This window comes from Myotis daubentonii, chromosome 18 (assembly GCF_963259705.1).
Source record: "Myotis daubentonii chromosome 18, mMyoDau2.1, whole genome shotgun sequence".
NCBI lineage: Eukaryota > Metazoa > Chordata > Mammalia > Chiroptera > Vespertilionidae > Myotis > Myotis daubentonii.
Genome location: NC_081857.1, coordinates 34,618,086 through 34,633,285, shown reverse-complemented (window position 1 = coordinate 34,633,285; position 15,200 = coordinate 34,618,086). Strand labels below are relative to the sequence as shown.

At 47.9% G+C, this 15,200-nt stretch overlaps 1 protein-coding gene across 2 annotated transcripts; it reads left to right on the top strand.

Annotated features, from left to right (window-relative positions):
- Positions 1 to 2,359: 2,359 nt before the first annotated feature.
- CD2 (CD2 molecule) lies at positions 2,360 to 14,711 on the top strand. 2 transcript variants are annotated; one of them, XR_009449780.1, is made up of 6 exons: positions 2,360 to 2,476; positions 2,617 to 2,913; positions 6,937 to 7,167; positions 10,970 to 11,092; positions 13,575 to 14,439; positions 14,478 to 14,711. XR_009449780.1 is itself a non-coding variant. In XM_059673487.1 (5 exons), the coding sequence occupies exons 1-5, from the start codon at positions 2,416 to 2,418 to the stop codon at positions 13,904 to 13,906; spliced, it is 1,044 nt and encodes a 347-aa protein (XP_059529470.1). In that variant the 5' UTR covers positions 2,360 to 2,415; the 3' UTR covers positions 13,907 to 14,711. The 2 variants fall into 2 exon arrangements, 1 of the variants encoding a protein (XP_059529470.1); XM_059673487.1 differs by having other exon boundaries at positions 13,575 to 14,711.
- The last annotated feature ends 489 nt before the right edge of the window (positions 14,712 to 15,200 follow it).

Here is a 15,200-nt window from a genome sequence, read left to right as displayed (position 1 = left end):
CGGCCAGAGGAGTTGACCCTCATCACCCTCTGATCACCAATCACCGGATCGGCCCCTTGACCAGGCCTGAGTCCTCCGGCAGAGGTGTCAGGCCTGGGCAGGGGACCCCCAGCTCCCCGCGATTGCAGGCTCCACCCCTGCCCAGGCCTAACACCTCTGGCCTAGGCGTCCGGCCTGGGCAGCAGGGACCCGCAGCTGCAGCAGCCCCGCGATCGTGGGCTTCGCTTTAGGCCCAGGCAAGGGACCCCTAGCTCCCAGAACTGCCAGCTTCGACCGTGCCCAGCTCCCATCGCTGGCTCCACCCCTACTTCCTGCTATCACTGGCCAGGGCGGAAAAGGCACCTGATTCTCCAATCATGGCTGGGGGGCAGGGCAAAGGCGGCCCCAGGGCCGCCTTTGCCCTGCCCCCCAGCTCTTAGCTCCCCCCTGGGTTTCCGATCACTGTCAGTGGCAAGGGGCTTCTTCCTGCTTTCCCTTTCGCCTCCCTGCATTGTGCCTACGTATGCAAATTAACCGCCATCTTGTTGGCAGTTAACTGCCAATCTTAGTTGGCAGTTAATTTGTATATAGCCCTGATTAGCCATTGAAAAGGGTAGCTCGTACGCCAATTACCATTTTTCTCTTTTATTAGTGTTGATATCTTATCGTATCAATTATATCATATAATCTTACTCTTAAGTCTGACTGTTATACAATATTTCATAATATGAATATACTGTTAGTTGTTTTCAATATTTGTTACAAAACATGCTACAACAAACATCCCCAAACAGAATTTTTACATATTTATGCAACTATTTGGGTATGATAAATTTATCAAGTCAAAATTTTATATATATAAATCTATCTATCTATATATGTATGTTAAAATTTGGTGGAAATTGTCAAATTTTACCCTGGCCAGGATGTATGGATTTAAAACTCCTCCAATATTGTATAAAGGTCCCTCTTCTTTTCTACATTCCTGTTTTTTATAATTTTGACAATTTAATGCTGAAAATGATATTTTATGGTGATTTTAGATGTCTTCTCATATGTTTATTGATATTTCCCCTATAAAGTATTTCTCCCATAAGCTGCTCATTAATATACTCTACCCATTTCAAAAAAGGGAGTTTTCTTTTTCTTATTGATAGGAATAACATATTTCTTGGATATTAATAATTTTTCAAATATATTTAAACTATTTCCTGCTATCTGTTTTTTGTGGATGATGTGAGTTAGGGATTTGTCACACAATCATGAGCCCAACATTCTATTCAGGCTTCCTATGACACAGTGGCTGAGATCCACTGCTTGGCTTAATTTCATTTCCTGGGCCACATTCTGGAGATAATATCTATATTTGCACGTAAAGTTGAAACAGAAAACAAGCCCAATGTTTAAGATTGTTACTCCCTCTCGCCTACAGATCATAAAACTGGAAACTTACTTTGGGGAGATGCCTTTGGTGTCCCCTTTTCTGGGACTAGACCTCTCTGTGCACCCATCACTGTGCCCATCACTGTACTTCTCTGCCTGTGTCACCAGTTTCCTTTTCCTTTCTCCTTCCAAGTTTGCCCTCCCTTCTCTTTCTCTCCTCAACTGTTCCTTTCTCTAACCATCAATAGTGTTACCCATCTTAAATGTTTTTTTAATGATTTGTCCTGGTTGCTTAATAGTATTTCATAGTCTCTATGCATTTTTGTTTGTTTTGGAACACATTTTTATTTACCTAACTGCGAATTTTTAATAGAGTTACACAAATGTATGCTAAACATAAGATTCGGGTATTTCAAACATTTAGAGCTGAGACTCAATTTATATTTGTTCCTTTTCATCATAATATAATTTTTGAACTTCAAGAACACCTTTTAAGAAAGAGAAGAAATCCACTTTTATAATTATCTCATACATATTCATTTCCTAGTATTAATAACCATAGGATAAATAGTTGTATGCTGCTATTCACTTTTGAACATCTACCTGTATTTCCATGTGGTCTTGTCAGAGACATTATAGCAACATGATTGGAAGGTGGGCTACATGGTAGAATTGGGGTCCTTGTTAACTAAGGGGTGATGCTGAGTGATTCACTTAGCCTCTCAGATTCTGTCTCTTCAATGGGGGATAATACCGCCCCCCACCCCAGCCCCCTGCCCAAGGTGCTGGTGAGAATTAAAATGTGAGAAGAAAACACACACTCCGAAGTATGCCTACTTTGGCAAAGGAGCACATCAGCAGGGTTAATTTGCTCTGTGTGAGTGTGAGTGTGTGTGTGTGTGTGTGTGTGTGTGTACACGTACTCTCTCTGCTACTGTAAAAGCAGCAAAAAAGAGAGGCACGTGGTTAAGCTCACAGGGGTGGGTTGTTCCAGGCTTACTTTACTTCCTTGTGCTAAAGCTCAGAATCACAATAAGGAAACTAACCCCCAAGATGAACTTCGCATGTACGATCCTAGCCAGCTGCCTCCTGATTTTCATCCCTTCTACCAAAGGTGAGCTGGGTGTGGGTCTCCAGTGTCACCATGCGAAGCTTCTTTGGAGGCTCTGAAGTGAGTGCAGAGTCTGGGAGGTCACAGCCAGCTGTGCCTGGCGGTGAGTCTCAAGGCCTCAGAGACTGTCTTGCTTTTTATAGGTGTAGCTCCAACTATTAAGGTCCGGGGTATCCTGAACGATGACATCAACATGACCATTCCTGATCCTCCTTTGCATAATATTTATGATATACTATGGGAAAAAAATGGAAAGAGGATTATACGATGTATAAACGGCAAGATTATCCCCCAGCAACAGGAAAAATACCAAGTATTCGAAAATGGAACTCTGAAAATTAAACATCTGCAAAGAAATGATAGTGATATCTATGAGGTAAACCTATATAATTCGGACGGACACAACACATTGACGCAAAGATTTGATCTGAAGATTCTAGGTAAGTCTGTTCCCTAAATTCCTCCACCTCAATGTGGGTGCTATGTAGCAAGTTGGGGAATAGCATTTATCAAATGTCCCCAGCCCCTGCCTCGGCCTTGGAGGAGCCCGAGGGAAAACGGAGGCATCCCTCCTGCCTCAGGGGAGGCTCCGAGCTGTGGCAGATGGAATCCACATGTGGAAATACACAGCTGATACACAGTCTGCCTGCCTGGAACTGGCTGTCTCTTCAGTGGTTATGAGAATGTGCGGCTGAGCAAAGAGCCCGGATTAAGGTGGCATTAATCGGGGAGGGAGCAGGCAGTGGTGAAAGAAAAGGTAGGCATTTCAGGTGGATGATGAAGGGCAAGCTAAGGGGAGGGCAGGGAAGGTGAGGCTCACTGGAGAGCTGTAGGCCTTCCAACAAAGAGACAATTTTCAGCCAGGATGTCCCGAAGGAGTAGTTCTATGGCAGGAAAGGGCTGGGAAGGATGCATTTAAGGATGAAGGGCCCTGGTTTCTGAGCCACTCACTCCACATCAGCGTGGTCCAAGTGGGTTCTGCCGGCCTCTGCAGAGAACGCACAGGTGTGGCTGTGTGTGTCTGTGCATGGCCGGGAGGGCAGAGCGCATACTGAAGATGGGGGCAAGAAGACTGGCTAGGAGGCTGCTGCTGTATCCCAGTGAAGGGGAGAGGGGCTGGGTTATGATTCTTAGCCCTGCCTGCGCGTTAGAATCAACCCAGAGGCCACTAAAAGTTGCCAGTGCCCAGGTTCCATCCTGACAATTAGGTCAGAATATTTTAGCGTGGGACTGGGCATCAGCAGGGTCTAAAGGTTGGCAGGTGATTGTAATCTGCAGTAAAGGCTGACACCCTCTGGCCTGGACGTGAGGATGCCTGTCAAATGAGGAGGGTGAGCATATGGAGAGTCATGTGGAGAAAGCCTAGGACAGCATGGGTGTGGGGCAGAGGGAAGAGAAAGTGGAATTGAAATGACATGCAGTTGAACGTCCAGGAGCCGCATGAAAGGGGGGATAAGCAGTGAGAAGAGGGTCCTAGCCGGTTTAGCTCAGTGGATAGAGCGTCGGTCAGTGGACCCAAGGGTCTCAGGTTTGATTCCAGTCAAAGAGCATGTATTTCAGTTGCAGGTTTGCTCCCCAGCCCTGGTCAGGGCTTATGTGGGAGGCAACCAATGGATGTTTCTCTCTCTGGTCCTCTCCCCTCCCTTCCACTGTCTCTAAAATCAATGGGAGGGGGATTTTTGGAGGGGGGAAGAATACAAATCAATGGAAAAATATCCTCAGGTGAGGATTTTAAAAAAAGCACACAAAACATCAAAGTGAGAAGAGGAAGCCGCACTTGGCCTTGAGAGGAAGACAGGAACCTCAGCATGAGCACAAGGCAGCCACTCTGAGAAAATAACACTTCTGGCTTCACACAGGAAATGTCACCGGGGCAGAGCCCCTCCTCCTACCCAGGGCCACCTTCCTGTCCTGTCCTCAGTATGTGGACCTGGCAGCCACCCCTCTCCAACAATCCCAGACATTGTCAGCTCCCTGCACATGACGGCTTCCCACACCCTGGTCCTCAAACCTGAATGGAGAGTACATTCCAGAACTGGGATGGGACATAGAATGGAGCCAGAAGGGGCCTCTGCGTATGGATCTGGGAGCCCCAGATCTCAAGACTCTTGCCAGCATGGGCTCGGGGTCCTGCTTCGAACACGAGCCTCCCACTCCTGTCTTCTTTAGTACGGTAGCCATCACAGTGCCTGTCTGCTGGGTGTCGAGCGCTTTGCTTCCATGACCTTATTAGAGGGTCCTAGCACTCCTGAGAGGTCGCTGTTACTACCCCCTTCTTTTCTATAAGGAAACAGAAGCAACTTGCCCCAAATCTCACAGTGTGACTGCTACAAAGTCAGCACCAAACCCAGGGCTTCTTTTCAGCAAAGATGGTGACATTTTTTTTCTTTCCAAAAGTTTTATTGAGACACAATTCACATACCATAAAATTCACCCATGTAAAGTGTATAATTCAGCGGTGGTTAGTATGCTCAGGGATGTACAACCAACAACAAAATCAATTTTAGAACATCCGTGGTCCCCCCCAAAATAAACCCTGCACTCCTTGGCCAAAAGACAGAGATCTTTCCATGACACAACAGCCACCTGTGTGTGTGTGTGTGTGTGTGTGTGTGTGTGTGAGAGAGAGAGAGAGAGAGAGAGAGAGAGAGAGAGAGAGAGATAGCATCACCATTCCTTGCCACACAGCCTTGAGTAAATTCTCTATCTGCTCTCAGTGTGGCTTTTATAATAATAATTGCCTGGGGTATTCAGTGAGACATGGCTTCAATGACTAAGCACAGGTGCCCTGCGGGGCCCGGGACACAGTGCCTGTTTGCCAGGTGCCCTCCCCCTTCTCATTGCTTCTTCATGCTTCTCCTGGCTACAGTCTTGGCACCCAAATCCCCTTAATGAGGGGGCTGCTGCCGCTGACGGAAGAGGCAGTGGAAAGCCTTTTAAAAGCAGATGTTAGTGGAGAAGGGGTTAAACCTAGAATTAAGGAGTTCCCACCTATGGGATGAGCCCCCTTTGATCTGGCCATTCCTTTGCTAGGAAGCCCTCTGACAGGGAGGATATGTACAAAGATAGGACTTGGAGAAACTGCTCATCATAATGTAGTTTATATAAGTGAAATACTGGGAAGGGTTTTAAAGTCCCCAGCAGTTAGAAAATTATTCATTAAATGAAGAATACATCCATTTAAAAACAACGGTGGTGACATACTTAAGGGAATTTCATAAAAGACCAGTGAAGGAACAAAGGCAGACTACAAAATCACAGGATACAGTTTTCATTTTTAAAACATTATTTATATGTGTATAGAATGCATAGAAAACATCTGCTAAAGATATACATCAAAGCATTAATAATTATTGGCTCTGAGTAGTGGAATTGCAAGTGATTTTTAGTCTTGAAACTTTTAAAATCAATTTTTACCATGATCGGGTGTCACTCTTATAAATAGAACAAAGAATATTTCCATTCTGAAAAGACAAGTAAATGCCTGACTCAACCCCAGATTACGTACTGACCCTGTCTTGCTGTTTGATGGCGTTTCTGCATCTTCCTCTTTCTTGCTTGCATAGAATGCAAGGACAGGGGAAAAAGCTTAATTTCTGCATGCCCATATATTGAGACAGAAATGCAATTTGGTGGGAAAGTTCATTAATGAGATATTGTTGTGTGGGAGTCAGGCAGGGATGGGATCCTGGGAAAATAAGCTGTCCATCAGCATAACGAATGGAGAGACCCCGGGCAAGAAAGGTGGTGAGTCTGAGGCCAGAAGGAAGTAGGAGAGAAAGAGCAGAAGAGGAGAAATCGGAGGAGGTCTCACAGATACAAGGTCTCAACTGGTGTGGTAGGATCTGCACCTGGCCTGTGTGACGCCAAAGCCAGGCTCTTTGAAGATTCTCATGTCAGAAAAGCAAGGAATTCATGATTATGAAGGGATCAACTACCACCAATAACGTCGGTGCCTAACACTTGACCCAGGGGTTTGTCACATGCTGCCCCTGTCACATCAGGTGGGGCCTGTCTTTCTTACCTTTCTCCTAGAGATGAGGTCCAATGGGGCACAATGCGTGGCCAGGCCGCTCTGGGCAAGAACCCACCCAATTTAACCTCTCAGAGCCTTGGGCATTTCATCTGCCAATAGGAAGGAAAACATCAACCTCTCTGTTTGCTAGGATCAAATGACATCCTGTATGTGAAAACCGTTTAAGGTATAAAACAGCACTTAAACATTTGACATGATACATTTTTACTGGTTTAATGTATGTATGAACTTTATCATAAATACATTTTCTTCTGAATGTGCTGTAGATAAAATAAAAACGATTTTTGAAAATAGTGGGGGTCTTTGAAATCGCTCCCTGGTCTCAAACTGACTCTATCTTCCCCCCCTCTATAATAAGGTATGTCTATTAATCATATCATAATCAGAAAGTTGACTCATATGAATGGGATTTTTCTTTTCTTTTCAGAGAAGGTCTCAAAACCTGTGATCAACTGGAATTGTGCCAACGCAACCATCACCTGTGAGGTAACACAAGGAACTGACCCTAAAATAACACTGTATCGACATAGGAAAATAATCAAAGAAGGCCAGAAGATCATCAGGTACAAGGGGACCATCAAATCAATTGCACCATTCAATTGCACAGCAACTAACGGCGTCAGTGAGGAAACCAGCATGGTGAACATTGACTGTTCAGGTATGTGTCAGACATCCCAAGTTCACTTCTCAAGTACAGTCTGCCAGGCCCATGAGGGAGGCCCAATCCAGGGCCTTGGTGCCCGGGCTGGGAGGCAGCTCTGACTCAGGGTGAGAACTGAAAGCACATCCCTTCCCCCTAAAAACCTTCAAGGCAAGACTTAGAGGAAAGAGGAGGTGGTGTGCTATGGTTACCCACCTGGCACCTTCCCACAGAGCACCATGTAATCTCAGGCAATTAAAAAGATCTTTTGGGAGAAAGAATTGCCAAACCGAAGACACAGAAGGAGCTGTAGAGGCCATTTTATGCAAACCTCCACTTCCCAGAGAGACGAACTTACTTGCCCATGGTCCCTCGACTAGTCAGTAATCACAGTGGTGACTCCCATTGTAATGATGGAGAAGAGAGCAGGCAAGATTCTTTGGGGGGGAGAGGAGGGGGTGAGGACGCGGTGGGGAGGGCCAGCACCTCCTATCAGAGGCTGCCAAAAAAACATGGAGTTAGGGGCTGGGAGAAGAAGAGCTCGAGGCCAGGGAGGACCATAGGTGCAGTGAGAAAAGGCTCCTCCTGCCATAGAACAGACAGCCTGGCTATGGCACCAGCACCAGGAAGTCCTGAAACTCTAAGCATCTAAGCTCTTTCCTGGCAGCCCAGCCTGACATTGCCCCCAGAAGTAAATTTGGGGAGGCAGTCAGCTGAGTGCTCAGCTCTGGAAGCCAGAGGTCTGTCCAAACGTAGTGGGATGACTTGACGGAGTTCCTTTCCTCTGGGCCACAGCCTCCTGGTCCGCAAAGAAAAAGAGCCCCTGATTCCCAAGAGTCTACTCATCTGAGACTCTGAGATTATCTTCCCAATGCTGTCTGGTGGACCCCCAGAAAGGAAACTGAACACAAAAGTAGTTATTTGGTCAGAAGTCCTGAGTTTCTGCAGTGACTATGGCTGGTCAGTGACCCTAGGATGCAGCCCTGAGCAGGTGCGAAGGCAGAAGTAACACTTTTTCATATATATTCTTTGAATTAGTTATATTTTTTGCTGCATAACAAATTATCCCACATTTTGTGGCTCAACACAACAAGCAGTTACTATCTCACAGGTTCTGTGAATCATGAATCTGGGAGTGACTTGATGGTCCTGGCTCAGCATCCTTCATGAAGCTACAATCCAGATACTGGCAGTATGTCCTGTCAATCATGTCCAGGCTCTATGGAGGGGGGTCTATGTCCAAGATCACTCATGTGGGCCATTGGCCTGCCTCACAGTATGGCTGCCAACTTCCCTCTGAGCAATCTAAGCAAGAGCAAGAACAAGGTCTCAAGACAAAAGTCATGAACATTATATAATAATCTCAGGAGTGAGAGGTATCCCAGCACTTTCACTGTATTCTAGCCATTAGAAGCAACCAGTAAGTCCAGGCCACATTCAATTGGAAGGGATGACACAAAGACGGGAATCCCAGGGGGCAGGATCTTTGGGCCATCTAAGAGTCTACCCACACATGTAGACCAGCATCACTTCTCCCCACATGTCTGCCCATCACCACAGCACAGTGAATCCAGCGGCCTCTCCTTGACTTTACGATCCCTTTTCCCTTTCAGGAGGCTTTTGCTTAGAGTTGCCAGATTTAGCAAATAAAAAGATAGCATAAAAAAAAAAGAAAAAGACAGCATAAATATGTTCCAAATGTTGCATGGGGCATAGCTAAACTAAAAATTATTCATTGTTTAATTAAACTTTCACTGGGCATCCTGTACTTTATCTGACAACCCTACTTCATGTCTTTTTAAACTAGATCCCACCAGGATAAAAATGCATGTGCATTAGGGATGGAGAGAGGGCCTCGGGAAAAGCCTAGGGTCAAAGACTGGAAACTTCATGCTCCTTACTCTATGGTGCAGAGCAGGAGCCGGACTGGGAAGAGCCACAGAAGAGATGGGAGGAATATCGGGGCGAGGGAAAGGAAAGGGGAGACCGGGAAGGTGGGTGCTTCTCTTGAAGACCCTAAAAAGGAGCAGGGTGTTTCCTCCTGAAAGGCCAAGGCAGAGGGGAGTGGAGGTAACAGTAACCACGGGGCTCAGAACAGTGCTTGTGTGCTTAAAACCAGAACACAGGAGGCAGGACCCACCACATAAACTTCTGGGCACGCTCTCTTCAAGGAGGGCAGGAAGGAGGGTGGAGGGTGGCTGGCTTTAGACACGGTGAGCTCCCAGTTTTGAATGCCTCTGAGACAAGCTGGGATGTCTCCCACGGAGAGTACTCCCAGGTGCCCAGAGGGCCATGCTGGGCAAGCCTGAGGACTGACTTTGTAATGTCCCCAGGATAAGGGTGTGGCCACCCGTGTGAGGACTGAGAGAAGACGAGCTGGTGGCTGCCTGGCTGAGCCCTGGCCTGTACTGGCCCACCCACGTCAGAACCTGGGAAGGTCTCTGCTCAGCCTGAGGGAGACTCCAGCAGCCCCAGCCCTGCCTCCCGGCCAGCAGATCCCAAAGAACCCCAGATCCGTTCTTGGACCCATTTCACAGCAGTTCAGGATCATGCCTGCTTTTCTAAAGGAAGCCCCTTCATCCGCAGACCAGAGGGGTTGTGCAACTGGCAGGCAAAGAGTCGGTCGGAGAGACTTGAGCAAAGCAAGCGAGGACTAGCACCACTGCCGTCTGTTGGTTAGGTTTCTGGGCCTCGGGCTTGCTCCTGGGGCCCCACCTGGGCTCCGTGTGTAAGAGGATCTTCCTAGGAATGTTTGGCTGGAGAAGGGTTTCTTTGTGATGCTGGGCTGAGCTCCAGTTTGTTCTCCAGATGTCTGAGTCCCCTGACCCCTGGCCCCTGCTGCTGCCTCTCTAGCTGCCACTGACTCACCAAGGGCAGATGGCCCAGCAGCCCTCCCGGGAACAGCTCCCAGGACACAGAGCTCAACTAAGAGCAGGACCTCGCCTCTGTGTGCTGCTTTACAGTTTACAAAGCACTTTCACATCCATTATCTGATTGACTTTCAGCAGCCTCCCTGTGATGTCAGTTTCATCATCTCCATTTTACAAAGAAAGGCACAGGCTCAGAGAGGTGGAGTCACTTGCCAAAGGTCACACAGCGCTTGCCTAGAGGAGCCTGGAACTCAAACCCTTTTCCCTAAACACTGAGTCATTGTTTTCCTCACTGCTTTACGGCAACTGAAGAAGGGCAAGGAAGATCAAGCCCCCTGCTGCTGCTGCTAACTCACTGTGTGTGCCAGGGTTTCTCTCACAGGCCAGGGAAATCTGGGAGTGTTGCTGGCTGTGCAGTCAGGGGGCTGGGCTGGACAAGGGACACATTTACCCTTAGTCTTTGGTCACTGCCTGGTCAAGAGGGTGAGGGGAAACAAGTGGTATAGGAGGGTGGCCAGAGGTGAAGCTGGGTAAATAGTACAGAAACTCTGAGATAAGCAACTGCTTAAAGGAACCACTCAGGAAGATACTGTGTGGCCTTGGGCAACTCACCCTACCTCTCTGGGCCTTGTCTGTAAACCCAAAGGTGATACCGCATTGTCTCTAACTGCTTCTCAGATCTAAACTTCTGCTGTAGTCTCTTTCCTGGGGCCCTGGCGGTGCCCTGGCCAGGAAGGATCAGGTGTGCTAGCCCAGGAGGGCACTTCCTCAAGATGCCTTTGGGGACAGACACCTTCCAGTACCCTCCATGAGCTTGGCCTTTGTGAGGTTGAGGAGTTGTGTTGATTAAGCTCTAGCATCTGCTTAACTCGGGAGGCAGGAATCCGTGGCCTGAGCAGTGATGGTCCCTCTGCTAACACTGCCACCATCCCCCGTCTTTCCTCTTGCAGAGAAGGGGCTGGATATCCCCCTCATCGTTGGCATTTGTGGTGGAGGCATTTTCTTCTTACTCTTTGTGGCGCTCCTCATTCTCTTCATCAGCAAGAGGAAAAAACAGCACAGAAGGGAAAATGGTGAGTCCCCTCTTCCGCTCCCCTCCCCGTCCCTGCAGGCCTGAGCAAAATCCCCGTGGAAACGACTCGTGGGGAGGACACTTGTGTCTGGATTCGGCAGTTTCAGTATGTCGGGGCTGTAACCGGCGGTTACAGTTTGTTCCATTTTGTGGTTAGCTTGATTTCTGACAAACAAATTCTCAGTGGCAACCATGTAGGAGCTTTAAGAAGCTGAATCCAGGTTGGCCCCCTTGGCGTCCACCACCTGAGCCGACTCTGCGTAAGGCGGTGTGGATGTTATTTATGTATTTATTTGTTTACTTATGTATTTATTTGTTTACTTATGTATTTATTTGTTTACTTATGTATTTATGTATGCACGTACGTATTTTTCCCATCACCTTTTATCCCCTCTATGCCCTCTTCCACCTCCACCCTTCCCCCTCTGGCCCCTGCAATCACCACCCTGCTGACCATGTGTGTGGTTATACTTTGAATAAGCCACACAGCTCTACGTGGGTAGGAGCATTAGCTTCAAAACACATTTCTGTGGACACACATCTTGCCCAATCCTGCAGGGGTGGCAGTTCCTAGGAACAGGGGTAAAATTTCAGGGCCTCGGGGACCCGCAGGGACACCCTTGTTTTAAAACCAGGTGTTCATGCCTCCTTTTCCAATCCGCTGTTCAGAGAGATGTGCTCGGGCTCTGAGTGTTTGTCCCTCAAATCAGGCCTGACAACCCACCGAGATTAAAAAGATTATGCTCAGAAGTGGGGAGCTGGCTCAAAGAGCATGCAGGCCACCAGAGGCAGTGTGTCCGGATACAGTTGCCCCCCCCCCCCTTCCATCCCCACCCCTTATCTGCAGACGACAGGCAAGAGAGAATGCAGGAATGCGTTCCAAGATGCCCAGTGGCTGCCTGGCACCACAGATAGTACATACTATGTTTTTCCTACAAATGCATACTTATAATGGAGTTCATTTATAACTTTAGGCACAGTAAGAGATGAACAATAATGACTAATAATCAAATGGATTATAACAATACCTTGTAATAAAAGTTATGTGAATGGCTTTGTGGCCATTATTAAATAGAATAATGGTGACTTGAACACACGCACTGCGATGCCTCGACAGTCGATCTGATAACTAAATGGCTGCTACGTGACCAATGGAGCATGTGCGGCGTAGATACATATATGGAGTAGATACACTGGGCAAAGAGATAATTCATACACAGACAGGACAGAGCAAGATTTCATCGCTATTCAGAACAGCATGTAATTTAAAATTTATGAATTGTTTATTTCTGGAAGTTTCCATTTAATTTTTTTGCACTGCAGTTGACCATGGGTAAGTGAAACCGTGGATAAGAGGGGACTACTCTAATGGCACACCAGGTGTCTCCACAGGTGCTGGGGAGGACGGGGCTTGCTTCTGAATTCCTAAGAACCTATCCTCCAGCCCTCACCAGAATGTGGGTTGCATTAGAGCCGAAGTGAGTAAAAGGCAGATCTAACAGAGAAACCCGTGGGAATGAAGGTCATTACTGATGTGTCCTCCGCCCACTCAGGGCCTATGCAAGGGCTCTAACCACCAGATGCTCAGTGAGTCACCTCTAGGACGACACAGAGGCCAGGCTGAGGGGTCCGAGTGCCCTCTCTGCTTCCAGGAGACCCAGGCACAAAGGCCCCCACCTGTCTCCTCGCCTCTGGCTTCCCAAGTTCTCAAAGCCCCAGGCTCTCATTCTGTCTTGCTGGTGGGCATATCTGTCTGCCCTACAAGACTGGGAACCCTTAGAGCAGGGGTGGGGAACATCAGCCCGGGGGCCTTATATGGTCTGGCCCTGCCAAGGCATTAGAAATGAGTTAATGAAATGTTTGACCAAATACAGCAGGCTAATTTTTAAAAAAATATATATTTTTCTTGCTGATGGTATTACAGATATCTCCCATTTCTTCCTTTTCTCCCCCCTCCTCCCAGCCCCCCTCCCCCCTCCCGAGGTCTTCACTACCTTACTGCCTGTGTCCATGGGCTATGCATATAAGTATATAAGTTCTTTGGCTTATCTCTTCTCATCCCCCCAACCCCACATTAAGATATGTCAATCTGTTCCATGATTCCATGCTTTGGGTCTTACTTTTGTTGGCCAATTCATTTTGTTCATTAGATTCCACGAATAAGTGAGATCATGTGATATTTGTCTTTCTCTGTTTGGCTTATGTCACTTAGCATCATATTTTCCAGGTCTGTCCAAAGCAGGCTAATTTTTACGTTGATAATTTTGTATGGCCCACGAACAGTGCCATAAATATCCAAATGGCCCTTGGCAGAGAAAAGGTTCCCCACCCCTGCCTTAGCGGGTAGGGGCAGCTTCTGCCTCATCGCCTCCCTGAGAGCAGCTAGCAGACCCCTTGTGCAGAGGAGGGCCACTCGGTAAAGAGCCGCATCCATCACACCTTGCCAAGATGAGCTCTGACGTTTAGAAGTTTTGTTGTTGCAGGTGGAAAGCTGGAACTCAGAGCACACAGAACCACCTCTGAGGAAAGGAGCCGGAGGCCCTGCCAAATTCCAGCCTCAGCTCCTCCCAATGCAGCCGCGTCCCAAGCCCCTCCTCCACCTGGTCATCATCCCCAGGCACATGGTCCTCGCCCCCCGCCTCCTGGCCACCGTGCCCAGCACCAGCAGCAGAGGCGGCCCCTTCCTTGCCCTGGCGCCCCCGTCCACCAGCAGAAAGGACCTCCTCTCCCCACGCCTCGGGTTCAACCGAAACCTCCCCGTGGGGCCAGAGAAAACGCAAAACAGTCTTCTGGCAGAGCTGTCCCCGTCCTTTGATTCAAAGAGGTAGAAACTGTCCCTTCCCGGAAAGGCACCGTGGAGCTCCTGCACTCGGTGCGGACGCCTGCACTTCTACCAGCTGCATCCGACAAGCAGGGTGTCATCACCTCCCGGGCTCCTGGCCCACAGCCGCACCTGCACACCCCTCTCAGCCACACGGTCTCACATCTGGAATTTCTGGCCTCCTCCTCAAGTGCCACCACACCAAGAAGGGAGAGACAATAAAAGTGCAATCGTTAGGATGATGGGTGACCGAGCACGAAACCCTGGAGCACTCCTTGGCACCCTGAGCGACATCCAGCAGCCGCTGTGCCCGTGTCTCATTTACCAGCCACCTGTTTACCTCAGCCTGTTGCAGAGACTCTTGGGTTTCAGATGTGCCTGGTGGACACTTGCCTACCATCTTGTGAGTAGATGTGAAATATAAGGTTTGACTTGACCCCAGTGCCTACTCATTATAGAAAGCAACCCAGCAGCGCCGGCCAGTGTGGCTCAGTTGGTACTGTCGTCCTATGCACCAGGAGGTCGCGGTCTGATTCCCCGGTCAGGGCACATGCCCAGGCTGCAGGCTCGATCCCCAGTAAGGGGCGAGCAGGAAGCAGCTGATCGATGTTTCTCTATCATCAATGGATGTTTCTTATCTCTCTCTGACTCTTCCTTCTTTTCTAAAATCAATAAAAACTTAAAAAATACAATAAAATAAAAGAACCCAGCATCAAGCTGCAGCATCAAAAAGAGGCTTGTTGGTGTGGCAGCAGGACCACATTTGGTTCCCCCAATTCACCTGGGTCCCCTCCCCCACCAGAGCGTGCTCCCCAGGGCTCAGATGCAAAGCTGGTCTGACAACCGACTTGGAGATTCACTTAATGAATTGAAACCTCTCTGCACAAACTTCACCAAGAGGCACCAGAAAACATGATTCTTTGGGTACCACTTCCATTACTGCTCAGACATGGTCACGACGATCTATAATGGTGGTTCCCAGTGTGGGGCACATGCCCCACAGAGGGGCAATTTGATTTTTAAGGGGGGCAATTTGAGAATGAGTTATTAACAGTGAATTTTTTTTTGCATTTCTTATGGTTCTAGGGGCCTCATATAAGTATATAAATATATTTTGTGACATATTTATGCATCTCAATTCTCTATTATATGTTTTGAAACGTTATTTGCTATTTTTTCATATCACTTCATATTATTATGTTTTTTATCAGTTTCTTAGTGATTTCTTCCTCAGTACTTCAACTGTCCTTTCATTCTTTTATTTTTTTCTTTCATGGATGCCATGTTC